Consider the following 14850-nt stretch of genomic DNA (forward strand, 5'->3'; position numbering starts at 1 on the left):
TACAAGGCTACAAATATTTATAATCAATTAAAATACTAATTAAAAATAGAATAAAAAAATAATTCAATTTAAATGAATATTTTAATATAAATAACAATATTTAAATCTCACTATACCTTTTAACATCTTATGAATATGTGGTTAGGATTGTCAAAATAGCTCATTGTTCTTGAAGAGCTAGTGTTTGACTCGATAAACAAACGAGCCAAACACGTACAAATTTTTTGAGCTCACTCAAGTTGGTCTCGTTTACACCTCTAACGATTTCATGCTTGACTATGGTTGTCAAATTAGATCTGTGTTCACAAATAACTTGTGTTTAACCCGACAAACAAAAGAGTTAAACATAAACAGTTTTTTTGTATTCGAAATATAAATGAGTCGAACACGAATAATCGTATTTCTCAACGAGCATAACACGAGCTAGCCCATGCTTGGAGATTGATGATAAATTTTAAACCCAACCCAACGATGGGCTTCGTGCACAGAAACCGAGCCACAGCTGGAACCTTGACGTGCTAGCTCTGTGGTCGGGCATGGAAGCTCCACGTAAGCCGTTTAACAGATAGGATCCAAACTACGCGGCCGAGAGTGGATAACGAAAATGGTTGGCCCATCTTCTCCAACACTCCATCCCCATTAAACAAACGAACTGCAAGCCAATACTGACTGAAACATCAATATGTTAATATTTTTTTCAGATTGCAGGTTTCAGAGATTTCTCCATTTTGGCCTTCTCCTTCATTCCCTTCGTCCTCGCTCCAAATCGAGGAGACATGAACTATTAAAAATTCTAACTTGAGGTTGGAGGTCTCTGTATTGGCGTGCGGAATGAATGCCCTAGGGTTTCAGAGGTTTGTTCTTGCAATGGAGTAGGTAGCATGGAGGCTTCAAAAGAGGAGTCGAGCTGGGAGACGTTGTCCACCTCTAGGGTTCTTGGACATTGGACGCATCATCGCAGGCCTAATTAGTGGATTCCGATTTATCAGCTGCCGAACTTCTATGGACGATGAGGCGGAGGAGGATGATTGTCTCGTCAAGTTCTATCAAGGAAGAAGCTTTGATGTCGGACTGAAGACTTTCGATCATGTTGATCAGAATCCCAGCGAGGTGAGTCTGAGGGAATGGTTGGATCAACCCAAGCGGTTGGTAGACTTGGTAGAGTGCCTTCATATATTCCGGCAGGTGGTCGAAACGGTGAACATTGCTCATTCTCTGAATGTGGTGCTGAACAACGTCAGGCCATCTTGTTTTGTGATGTCGAGCTTTTACAGTGTTTCCTTCATTGAATCCGCTTCTTGCTCGAGCTCGGCTTCAGAGTCTTCTTCTGGAGAGGAAGATAGCGGTAGAGATGGTGGTACTGCTGGAGATAAGCAGGTGGCCGCTGTTACAGAATTGGCTTCAGTGGAGGAATTGGAAGGAAAGAAGGGATTGGATGTGGTGATTGAGGTTGGGGAGAGGAGGGACTTCCCTCTTAAAAAGATATTGAATTTGGAGTTTAATTGGTACAGAAGCCCTGAAGAAGTTGAAGGAGGGAAAATTACCTTTGCTTCGGATATATATAAATTAGGTGTTCTTCTTTTTGAGGTAAGAATACAATTTTTTTATTTAGAATATGGGTACTAAAATGTTATATTTAAAATTTTGGATGAGCGGTATGTAAAAATCCTTTTTTTGTTTTAATACTTTCCTTGTAAGCTATAGCCTATATGATAAGGGCTTCAGCAATTTAAATAAATCTTGTAAGGGTCTGTTTGGAAAAGCTTTATGCATGTTTTGCATTTCAGACCGTCACTAAAGTTTTATTTAGGAAAACACTTTCTTATTGCTTTCTAGAAATTTATGTGATGAGAAGCTATTTTATCTACCCGTTTCGTGAAGGTGCGGTCTAATTTTGTTTAAAAAAGTATATATTTATAATTTCCACTGACATTTTTAAAAAACTATAGGAACTCCAAACATACCTGAATCTTGCTAACAACAAAGTTTACTAAATCATGGATTTAAGTCAAAGCTGAAAAGTATTTGAGAAGGAACTGAATTGACTAAATCTTGGATTTAAAATTATCATTTTTTTTCTGTCCGATAAATCCCTTATCATTCAACCTTTAAACTTTTCTTTTTTATTATCTTTTCCTAGTTGGTTGGTTTTGTTTTTTGCTAGTTATTCTGCACGTTTGACACTTTAGAAGAGAAGATTAGCAAAATGGCCAACTTGAAACACCGGGTGCTTCCACCACAAATGCTATTCAAGTGGCCAAAGGAGGCTTCATTTTGCCTGCAATTGTTGCACCCGCGGCCTAATAGTCGTCCTACAACGAGGTTAGTTTTGAAATATAATCTTCTTGTTAGATTTTCGAAATCACTTACGTTGTGGTAGCTGAACTGGCCTTCTCTATGATTCCCATTGGACATATATGTAATATTAATGTATCAACTAGACATCAATATTAGGTCTTACTTGTGTGGAAATTTAAATTTCTGAGAAGGTTTATGCTTATCATTTATTTAATGATGCTATCACAAATTCAATCCACATTAATGATTACATGATGCCAAAAATACCATTCGCTGCAAATGTATCGTTTTGCATAATGTTAACCATTACATTGTAAAAATCAGTAATTGACTACTTGAATATATTACTCTTCATCCTTAATAAAATATATAGTAATTATCCTACTATCCTTCTCAATCCACCCCACCATTTCTCCTTTAGGAGTAGTTGAAATAGTATAATAACATTTATTTAATAAATTACTTCACTGTTGTTGCTTGGGGGTTTAGATAAGGACCAGTTTGATGAACTGTTTAATTGCAAAACTACTGTGTAATTGAGATTGATGGGTAAGGCTGGAGTCAATCCATGTAAAACTCAACATGTTTGTTTTTGGATTGAACCACCCTTTAATAAATGGTTAAGTCATTAGATTCCGAATGTGTACAAAAATAAGCTAATTGCTCGATTGGAATAATAAAACTCATTATTAATCGGGGGAGGCTTTTTTTTATGCTTTCAGTTTTAAGGCATAAAAAAATCCAGTCAAGTTTTAAGGCATTACGTATATTGGATTTGTTGAAATGGGTTGTGTTAGAAATCTCAACAAGTTGTGGGGAGTTTAAAGAAATCTCCTATTTGACTTGACTATATATATGTTGAGATGCATTTGGTAGGACTTCCTTCTAAATGTAAAAAAAACTTGAAATTTTCATCCTCTTGTTGTGCAGCATGTTTGGAGCTATTTCCACCTTATCAGATGTTAGAAATAATATCCTTTCTAGTTCAAACTTGGTTAGTAGTTATTTATGGAAAATGTTCATCTTAAGGCAAGCAATACTGTTTCAACTTTTTCTTTGTTAACTTTTATTTTGAATTACTAAGTGCTTGGTTACTTTTCTTTTGGGTTCTAGCGAATTGTTACAAAGCGAGCTCTTTAATGAAATAAAGGACAGTGTTGGAGAGCTTGAAGCAGCTATTAAGTTGAACGAAGGGATTGAAGAGCAAGAGTTAACCCTAGATTTCCTTCAGCTCCTGCAAAGAAGAAAACAAGAAGCTGCTGATAAATTACATGATACCTTTGTTATGCTCAGTGCTGATATAGAAGAAGTTGCTAAGCAGAGATCAGCCATCATGAAGAGTGGATGCTCATTTTTAGAACAGGAGAAAAACCATAAACCAATTCATAAATTTGAGTGTCCAATACCTTTTTATGAAATGAATGAAGATTCTTCTTTAGGTTCTAGGAAGCGCATTAGGCAGGGACATGTTGGTTGTGTTGTAGAGAATGAGGAGATGCATTTTGGTCATAGAGCTGAGGCTAATCAGGAGATCCAAGATAAGGCTCTATCAAAAAGTTGTCGAATCATGAAAAACTTACAGAACTTCGAAGCAGCTTATTTTTCATCAAGATGCAGTTCCGTGAACCCCGTTGGCAAACTTAATAGAAGTAAGTTAGTTGCTCCTAATCTTGGTAGTAGATCAACTATGAAAAATGTGGGGAATTCAGTTAATTACTTAGCTTCTAAGGAAGGCATTTGTGGAAGAAGAATGGGTCAATGGATTAATCCCTTCTTTGAGGATTTGTGCAAGTACCTATCTTTCAGCCAATTTAAAGTTCTTGCAGAACTAAGGCAGAGAGATCTTCTAAACTCCTCTAATTTAATTTGCTCCCTGGCATTTGACCGGGACAAGCAATTTTTTGCAACTGCTGGTTTAAATAGGAAGATTAAAGTTTTTGAATTTGATGCAATTATAAATCAAGACCGTGATATGCATTATCCAGTGATTGAGATGGCGAGTAGATCAAAACTTAGCAATGTTTGCTGGAATGGCTACATAAAGAATCAGATTGCTTCAAGCGACTTTGAAGGGGTTGTGCAGGTGAATCATTGCATTGCTTTCTTCCTCTCATTTACTGTTTACAATTAGTTTTATGATGCTACTTGTGGTTTCTAGGTATGGGATGTCACAAGAAGTGAAGTCCTCCTTGAAATGAGAGAGCATGAGAAGCGGGTGTGGTCTGTTAACTATTCACTAGTAGATCCAACTAAGTTGGCCAGTGGAAGTGATGATGGCACTGTGAAGCTCTGGAAAATCAATCAGGCAATTCTACTCTTGCACTTGGTGTATGTCAGCTTTGCAATAATATGCGTTGCTATCAGATATTGCAAGCTTCTATTTGTTTTCATAAGTATTTCTATATGGTTCTTAATGTAGGGAGGAAGCACTGGTACTATCAGAACAAAGGCAAACGTATGTTCAGTTGAGTTTCCACCTGATACTTCTGGCATACTGGCTAATGGGTTTGCCGATCATTATATTTTAATCTACTGCTATGATCTTCGCAATATGAGTCTTCCATTGCGTACATTTGTTGGCCATTCAAAGACTGTGAGCTATGTTAAGTTTGTTGATTCATCTACCCTTGTGTCTTCATCAACGGACAACTCATTGAAGCTTTGGGACCTCTCCGTGAGTACATCAAGGATCCTTGACAATCCCATTCGGACATTCACAGGGCATACAAATGTGAAGGTGCAGTAGCTTTGATTTGTGATTTAACCATAATGCATTTTTGCAGGCACATCGCTGAAGTAGGTCTAGTTCTCTAGTTCTTTTTCTAATGAAAAATGTGGACTAAAGTCATATGCATCAATTTCATGCTGTGATTGGAACTCATTGCTGCACGCAGTAGCCTTTGACTCTCCTCTTGCTTTATCTCGAGGGAAAATATAGTTGCATATGCTAATATCATGTTAAAGTGCTAGTGGGACCATCTGATGTGTGTCCGCATGGTAGCGTCCAATCTCTGACACATGGGCTCTACCAAATGAAAAGATAGATATGTAGAGGCAACATTGTTTAGTTACACTTGCCTATAACTTTTGGGCACTCGCATATGGATTAGTCACACTTGCCCATAGCTCAGAGGCACTCACCAAGAGCTTAGTCGTACTTTCTTAAGTTTATAAACACCAGCTTAACCCAAATGTACCTCCTAACGTGACCAAACTTGCTCAGCTCAGACATGCCGATGCTAGCCTAAAAGTTATATGCTTGAGGTAGAAGGATTTACCTTGTTTATCTCACCTTATCCTTTTCATGAGAGATTGGAGGTCCCGAATGAAAAGATATGTAAAGGCAACTTAGTTGAGTTACACCCTCCTGCGACTTATAGGCACTCGCATAAGGTTAAGTCACACTTGCCCATAACTCAGAGGCACTCACCAAGAGCTTAGTTGTACTCTCCTGAGATTTATAAACACCTGCTTGGCCCAAATGTCCCTCCTAAAGTGACCAAACTTGCCCAGCTCAGACATGTCGATGCTAGCCTAAAGAACATTTGTTTCAAGAAGATTTACCTTATTTATCTAAACTTGTCTTTTTTATAAGAGACTGAGGGTCTTTTGGGATCCATGTGTAACATTCATAGCCCTCGATTATAGCCTCCATACTACAAATATTCTGAAAACTTTTATATGCTTGAACATTTGGGATCATGATTTTGATTATTTAAGATTAACTTGGGTTTATATGCTCAGAATATTGGTTGAAGATACAATGTATTTCAAACTTTTTAGTAAGAAAATAAAGTTCATTTTTTCCGCTCTAATCAAAACTTCATACACTAATAATATTTAAAAATTTATGCAAATTCAATTTCACATTGTTTCATCTAATAATGGTAATAATCATCAAATTTATCCTTCTACATCTCAACAAAATTAGGTGTTGTTGAACGCCAACGCCGTCTTTTACTTGATATTTCTAGGACATAATTAATATTTTCTATGAATATCCTATGTCAGTTTTTGAGAATGACAGTTCACTATCGCCTAAACCATCTCTCTTTTACTTAATAATCTTTCACCATCTCAATATTTTATCCGCATCGGATTGCATTTTTTCTCAAACCTAGGATTCTTGGTTGTTTCTAGTTTGTGAGTTTTGTTTACACAAGATTTTTTTTTCTTGTTCCATTCATTGTATATTTTTTTAATATTCATGTGCTTAAAAAATATATGAATGATTTCCTTATTTTTTGCTTATATACTTTGACCAATATTATTTTTTGTCAGATTATTCCTATATGTTTTCCCTTCTTTTTTATAGCCTCATCTATTCTTCTTTCCCTTGAAGCTGTTATTCCTACCCGTATCCTCCAAAAGTTCACTCATAATGACTTTGATCATCTTCACAACTGCACCTCCATCCATATTGTCGTAGTTGACTGAGCAACCACTTGCTAAAGAGTTTATTGATCTTTCTAAAACCTAATTTATTCCCTTTTGAATATCTTATCTTTACAATCTCTTTTTTTCCCCAGGATATATCATGAAGTGCTGTGAATACTTTATGAAAATGAGCTATGATATCGAGATAGTTTCTCCTTTTTGGGTTAAAACAAATTGCTTGATGATGGATGTTCTCTATTAAATTTTATTTTGATGGTTCAATGGATTGGTACATCTATTGGAGAGTAGATGTTTTAGATTTGACTTATGTTAAGAAAGGCAGAGGTAGACCTAAAAAGACTTGGGCATATTGTATAAAAAATGATCTTAATATATTTGAATTAAATGAAAATATGACATTCAATAGGACACAATGGAGAAAAATGATTCATGTAGCCGAAAATTAGTGGGATAAAGGGCTGTTGTTGTTGTTGTTGTTGAATGGATTAGTACAAAGCTCAGCTTATCACCAAAGAATTCACGCATATCTATCGGATAGACTATTTTTAATCAATTTTTGTTTCTTTCAATTTGTGGTCAACAATCAAGGATGATTTATACTACAAATGAGCAAAAGTAATGACTTCTTTTATAATGATCTTAAAGGGGCAGGTTATATTTATCAATTGCCTTGGTATTTTGCTCAACTGAAAAATAGCATATGGTTGCTCAAGAGGACCATTTGTCTAAAAAATTGTAGGAATTTTTTTGCAAGATTGACCTTCATAGTAGCTTCAAAGATCCTTCCATTTTCCTCGAAAATACACCATTAAGCTTGGTTATATTGGTTGCTTTTACTAATGCATCTTATTTGCTTGGAGTGATAAAAAAAGAACTTTGAGCTAAAATACTATTTGCAATATTGTTTTGTCAATAGAGAAATTTTATGCTTAAATATTTCATTGAAATTTAATTTTCCTATAATAAAAACGGTTTATATCATTTTTGAAAAAGAAAAAGTTATTTATCCTCCTAATGAAATTGTCCTAGGTTTCAAACCTTATATTATCTCTTTGGATACGCATACTACTTGTGACAATAAGGAATCTTATGATGATCCAGCTTGGCATTGAATGTTAGTCTAAAAATTGATTTGTCTTATTATCATCCGCTTTATTTTTCAGTGGTTGTAGGAATTATCAGCCAACATATGTAAATTTCAAAATAAAATTATTCCAAGGCTATTCAGCACATTCTTTGATATATCAAAAACTTTCTAGGGAAAATTTTATTTTACATTAAGACTACTTAGTTGGATGTTGAAGCATTATTAGATTCCAATTATATTGCTATAGTTGAAGATAAGAAGTAAAATCTTGTATATTTTAGTTTTGTTGGAGGTAATTTGATCACCTAAAAAAGTAGCAATAAAATATTGTTACTAGATCTAGTGTAAAGGTTGAATACAAAGTTTTGATTCATTTTGCTTATGGAATTCTGACTAAAGCTGAGTTTCGTTTTCTTATAACTTTTGGCTCAACGTTTCGATGATCCTACTTTCATTTATATTGACAACAACCTTGTTTCATGAAAGAATCAAATATATTGAGGTTAATTGTCTTTTTATTTGGGATGCTGTAATTTCTTAGAGATTTATCATTTCTCATTTCTTCACTTCAAAATAAGTGTGATATTTTTATGAAAGCTCGGAGTCCTTTACCATTCTCTCCAATATTTGATAAGCTGGATTTACTAATATATATGCTTTTAACTTGTCGGGAGTCTTAGCATAGGAAAATATCAAGTTGAAAAGGTACTTTATATTGAGCGGTGTATGTTTATTTGGCTGCAGAAATTTATTTTCGTTTCTTTATTATAAATATTCATGTCATTTAGTGATACACAACGAAAAGAACTTCATTAACATGTGTTAGTAGCTCTACTTGCTTTGCATTCCCTTATTAGGATGCCTAGACTGTGTGTTTGTTTAGGCTATGTTATCCCATGAACGTTGTTCTATTATTAGAGCTTACTATGCCTGTTATTTTTTCAGCTTCTTTGCCATGTTATTGAACTATTCTGATGATGTATTATGTACTTTTTTTCTTCAGAATTTTGTGGGTTTATCCATTTCTGATGGATATATTGCTACTGGATCAGAAACAAATGAGGTGAGTATTTAATACTTCCTATTGATGACTTACAAGAAAGAATTTTAGTGATGCTTATAATGTTGATAACTTAAATCACTTGAATTAGAATAATCTTATTAATCGTGGTTAAGGAGGGGGTGGAAGTTATCTATTTTTTGGTATTTTATGAAATTGATGATGTGCTATCAATTTTCTTTTCAATGTTCCTTATGATTTTTTGTTTGGGAAGTCATTTAAAAAAATATCTCATGACTTGATTTTAACTAAGATCCTTTCGCAACATATTTAGGTATGATCCATGTAGAATTGATGGGTTTTGGTAGGCATCTATTGCATATGGCTCAATATGAAATTTAATGAGATTTAGGACGGCCATTTAGTTAACCATCACAAGAACTATAAAAGATAAATAAATTTGTCTTCCACTGCATAATTTAGAATATTTAGGCAATACATTGTCTAGTTATCATCAATTATATCTAAATAATATCCGTAGTAGTTTTCCCTTTTTAAATGCTTATGAACTTAATCAAATATTCCAATAAAATAAGAATGCTGATTTAGAAGTAAATATTGTGAATTTTGTAACTACGCAAAAAAGCTTTTTTGTTTGTCATGTATCTTTTAGATCTAGGCTCCACATTGTAAAAATTTCAATTTTATTGTCTTCATTGTTGTCATAATAATAGAACATAAACTTTATAAAGCTTGAATAAGGGGTTTGAGAAATTGATGATATCAAATTGGTGTAGGCGCTAAATTTTTTAATGGAAATTGGACGATGACTTTTATTTTATAGATATGGTGAGTGAAATGGGATGATAATGAGCACTAGGAACGAAAGTGCAATTAGAAAAATACGTGCCTGAGAGCATACAAGTGGTAGCATGCTATTAAGCATATGTGGTTGCAGGACTATGATTTAAGGTGTGGGAGAAGAAAGATTAGGCATGAATATTGTTGAAATGTGATTGTAAGACTATTCCTAAACATGTAGAAAGTATTCAAATATGTTGGGATGTCATTAATGAAGACTAACCGAAGTTTTCACTATGAGTAATTCCAAATATGTCACAAATCATGATTTTGATATATTATGAAATCAAAAATTAGGTAAATATCATATTTGGGGAGTAACTTATTTGGACTATACTTATTTTTATCATTATAGCTATGCATATTCTTCTAATTATTAATTTTCTTATTGAATGAATATTTTTAAATTTATAGACGATTGTTCTTAGTTTAATAACACAAAATATTTTGCCCATTTTTTTAAAAATATCTCTTAAAAAAAATAAAAAACATTATGGCTTGACTTTAACTGCCCTCATCGCAATCACTCAGCACACTCTACTGGTAAAGCATACTTCACCTTAATCATAAAAACATTGCACTCAAAAGCAATTCATTATTGCACGAACAATTTGTTCTAGATGTTGTATGCTTATTGTTAATGTCGTGTTTGCTATTATCATGCTCGAATACATATTTGCCCCTTACTACCCCTTTTCTTTATCCTCTCAATGCTAATTGCGCTCGATTTCTCGCTTAGATGCGCAAACTTGTTTGTACTTATTGCTTTTCCCTTGATACATACATTTTCTAGCTTCTACACTACACAATCTACCAATATTTTTACTTTTTCTTACGATTTGAGTGTCACTTTAATTCTTCATTTCTCTTTCCTCATTTTGTCTTGAATCCTATCTTCTTTTTGTGAGATGACTATCTTTTCTACCATTAGTATAATAAATATCCAAAATCCCTCCTAATCTTTCTTTATTGCCGACACCCTTTCTTCGATCTAGAAGTGAAACTTTTTTAGCCTGAATCAAATAAACTTAAGTTTAACATTCAAATAATATACATACATATATATATACATACATATATATATATATATATATACATACATATATATATATATATATATACATACATATATATATATATATATGTCCCTTCAGGTCAAGGGTTAGATGTCATCGTGGCGCGGGGGCTTTGAAATTTTAGGCACATGGCGCGGGCTCTTATCATGGGGCCCCAAATATCGATTTCCTTTATATATATATAATCTTTATTAAATAACTTGATTAAATAAACTCACAACCCCAACTCACGCACGTGAACCCGTCTTCTCCTCTGCGCATGATGCTTAGCTTTGCTAATTACTTCTCCTTCCCACTGAAAAGATACTTCCTCAAGCTTTGTTGCCCTCGTTGAGTGTCTTGCCTCCTCTACTCGATGACTTCGGCATCAGTTGTTGTCGACCACAGCTTACGCTCGTCTCCTCCCGCATGCGCCATTCGACTCTCCAAGTCATTCATTAGGGCCGGCTTCTGCTGCAAATTCTCTCGAACCCTCCATCTCGAGTGGATTAATAAAGCGTACTCACCTCATTGAATTCTCGACCGTCTCGCTTCATCTCCCTCACTTTGACTAGGGTATATGAAACTAGGCGTCACAGAGATTGCTAAATGTTACATAAATTTTATGGGTAGGAAATTATGATTGTTCAGATCGAAGCTTTAGAAGGAAATTTTGAACACACGGATTGAGGTTTTATAGTAGCCTTTAAATTGTACGCCATATACTATTGCTTTATTGACTTGCTTTTAATTATTTCCTTTAAATGAGTCTTTCTAAAATTATATTTATCCCTATTCTATTTTGTGTAAATGACATTCCAATTGTAATCTCTTATTTGCTATAGTGAATTCTCCTCATCTGTTCTTTTTTTTTTTTCCATCTTGAGTTTTCTACGTAAAATTTTCTACGTAAAATATGTATTTTTTCTTTTATTTATTTATTTTTTCATTTGTTTAATGGATTCAATATCAAGTTATAACATCATACTTACTATCACTAATCTTTCAATGAAACTATATCCATTCTCTTTGATTAGTATCCTTGCTACTATTTATCTAATTCCCCTACTTTGTAGGTGGACTTCCCCATTCATATTGACTGTTTAAGTTGCTTTAGCAGCTTCATTCTATGTTTCGAGTAGTAATCATCTTTTATTGTCCATCATGTTTATTGAGAGATCAGACTCCTCATCCTCTCTTTTCAAAGATGGAGAGGCACTTAATCAATGCTCATTCATGTGTCAATTTTGATTTAATTTGTATTTTGCTTTAGAAAAAAAAAAATTCAGGGGCTGCTGCAGTGTTGCTTGTTGTGTACAAGTACTAATGAAAAGAAAGAAAATAAATGGGAGACAAATACTCTCTCTCTATCTATACCTCTACCTCTCTCTCTCTCTCTCTCTCTCTCTGGCTGTTTAACTCCTATCTCATCCTGCTTTACCTCATGAACCAGGTTTTTATATACCAGAAAGCTTTCCCCATGCCCGTTTTTTCATACAAATTCGGCGGCATCGATCTCATATCCGGCTTCGAAGCTGATGATGCCAACCAATTCGTCTCCTGTGTCTGTTGGAGGGGCCAATCTTCTGATCTGGTTGCAACGAATTCGAACGGGAACATCAAAGTTCTGGAGATGGTGTAATTCTCATTTCCTTTCATCATGATTCGTTGCATTCAGTTACTGAAAATTTTCTTCGCTGCACCGCCTGAATGTCGATGCTTCTCGAGCCGTCGATTAAGATGCTGACATAATACTGTATGATAGAAAAGAAAAAAAACAAAAGAATGATATATAGGAATATAAATTCATTTAGACCAGTACTTGTTTTTCTGTTTATTTATAATTTTTGCAAGAAAACCTATATGAAGCTGCATGTCAGAACTTCTGTACAGTGAAGCAGACAACATTTAGTTCTACTTACAGAACCATAGAGCGAGCAATGGCAGTCTCAAAGTTTACTGTAATCAGAAATGTATATTGTTTCTTGTCTATCATTTTATGTTTTGGATAGTAAAATGTGAATCATAATTAGTTTGATGAGTTTGAGTTTGTTTTTAGTTTTAAATAAACTTGTAACACAATATATATGATCTCGGCTCTCTTCATGTGTTAACTCAATTTAGCAAATAAGATAATATTCATCAGCTAATCTATTAAAACCTACCAAATCCATACATTTAAATTATTTCTTATTAATGATGACATTCACTTTTAAATGAGGTGTATATATTATTTTTTGCATTGTTATGAAGTTAATTTTTTTTTACTTATAAAGTATCAAATGTATTGCTATGACAGTTTTTTTGCAAATAATATTACTACACAGAGGTGGAATGATCATTTGTTCAGATATGAATGTGCTGCAGTTATTTTCAAACAATAATAAACAAATAATCAGCCAATTTATCTGCAGAAGCTTCTGTACAGCAGCTTATTAATAAGTTGCAGCTGCTCCAAACAGACCCATAATGTTTGTTTCTTGCACATTGTACAAGATTTTGTGTTATATCTCGACGTCATATGTAATGCATTTGTAGTTGATGCAACTTAATATATAGTAATCATTTCTTATGAAAAGTTTAATAAGTTATAAGAAATCATTCGTCGTGTAAATCACCATGAATAAAGCATTGGTTATATACTCTAATAAAATCTTGGATTCATATATGTTTGTGTAGAGTTGTAGTTGGCACATTTTGGAAGAAATAATCATAATTTGTTGCATGTAACATGATATGAAGTAATCATTATTCTAATGTGATGTTGAACAAGTTATAAGAAATTATTATTTATAAGTAAGTCCAAATGGACATAATTTGTAATAAAACCATGGATTCATATATGTTATGTGTAGAATCAATGTTGGATGAATATGCCAAAAATAACATGGTTTAAGGAAAAAAAAAGGTACTTCAAATAAAATAGACCTCTTGAAAGTTGATTTTGCCTGAACATCACCTAAAATCGAGATTCCGAAAGTCAATTTTTTAGATTTCCATTTTTTTTTAAATGCCAAATGATTAAAACTATTTTTTTAATTATCAATATTAAATATTTATTCAACAATGCAGTTCCGATCGTTATTGACCTCTTAAGTATCGTAGTCTTGCCAGCTGCCACCCGACCGATCACCTCTTCAGGCCTCTACCAATGGCCACCATCATCATCATATAAATCACTTTATTTGATATTAAATAAATAAAAACAAATTATATTCAAAGCACCAAGCACCATATATAATGTAAAAATATAAATAGAATAAGAATAAGAACAAGAAACATGATGAAAGTATCAAATCATTCTTGTCATCATACTATTGATTTTGTCAAGTTACATTCAACCAAAATGCTGCCATTATTTCTAAAAAAGGTACAGTCAGAGAAGCTTCGGTGACAGTACCTTCATTGTCAGCCATTAGTTTAAGTGTTCATGTTTTGGACGGATTCAATTCATGTGATCCTAAATTTTCTTTATTATTTATTTTCATTTTATAAGGCAAATTGCTGTCATCTGTGATGAATCTCGAGGTATGATATGAATTCGGGATAATTTTTTAGCAAGAAAAATTTAAACTTCGATTAAAAATCACATCCAAAGCTCGAATTTAAGCAAACTTACATTCAATTTTATTAACCCAATTTATGTGGTTAATTCAATTTGTGTAATAATTTTTACCTCGTCATTTTCTTGAGCATCACAATACTTTAATTAAGTTATTGGTACCCTTCTATCATTACTAGTTGTTATATTTAATATCCCATTCAAATTTATGACAATTATGTGGTAAAACAAATCTATTGACAATGCTAGAAGTGATATGATGGATAAAGAGAAAAACATAAAGACAGTTCAATGAAAAATCATTTTGGCAACTACAATATATCTCATTAATGAATACTATCAAACTTATTTGTGTAAAACTCTGTTTATGACATCCTCCTCAGTATGTGACAAATGGATTGATGATTTCCTTCAAGTTCATCGAGATAGAATTCACATGTTTTGAATGTACAAAATTATATTTTGTGATCTCCTAAATGAATTGCAAAATCAACATTGTTGGCATGGATAGTCCTGAAGTTTACTAAGGGAAGTATTGGCCATCACTTTATATATATATATATATATATATATATATTTATTTATTTAT

At 33.4% G+C, this 14850-nt stretch overlaps 1 protein-coding gene across 1 annotated transcript; it reads left to right on the plus strand.

Moving 5' to 3' along the window:
* Nucleotides 1-209: 209 nt before the first annotated feature.
* On the plus strand, nucleotides 210-12754 carry LOC110019238 (protein SPA1-RELATED 4-like). Its single transcript, XM_020716831.1, has 7 exons — nucleotides 210-1587; nucleotides 2165-2322; nucleotides 3412-4381; nucleotides 4457-4603; nucleotides 4718-5035; nucleotides 8787-8846; nucleotides 12153-12754. Exons 1-7 carry the CDS (start codon nucleotides 1003-1005, stop codon nucleotides 12339-12341), a joined length of 2427 nt encoding a protein of 808 aa, XP_020572490.1. The 5' UTR covers nucleotides 210-1002; the 3' UTR covers nucleotides 12342-12754.
* The last annotated feature ends 2096 nt before the right edge of the window (nucleotides 12755-14850 follow it).

Source organism: Phalaenopsis equestris, unplaced genomic scaffold, assembly GCF_001263595.1.
Source record: "Phalaenopsis equestris unplaced genomic scaffold, ASM126359v1 Scaffold000054, whole genome shotgun sequence".
NCBI lineage: Eukaryota > Viridiplantae > Streptophyta > Magnoliopsida > Asparagales > Orchidaceae > Phalaenopsis > Phalaenopsis equestris.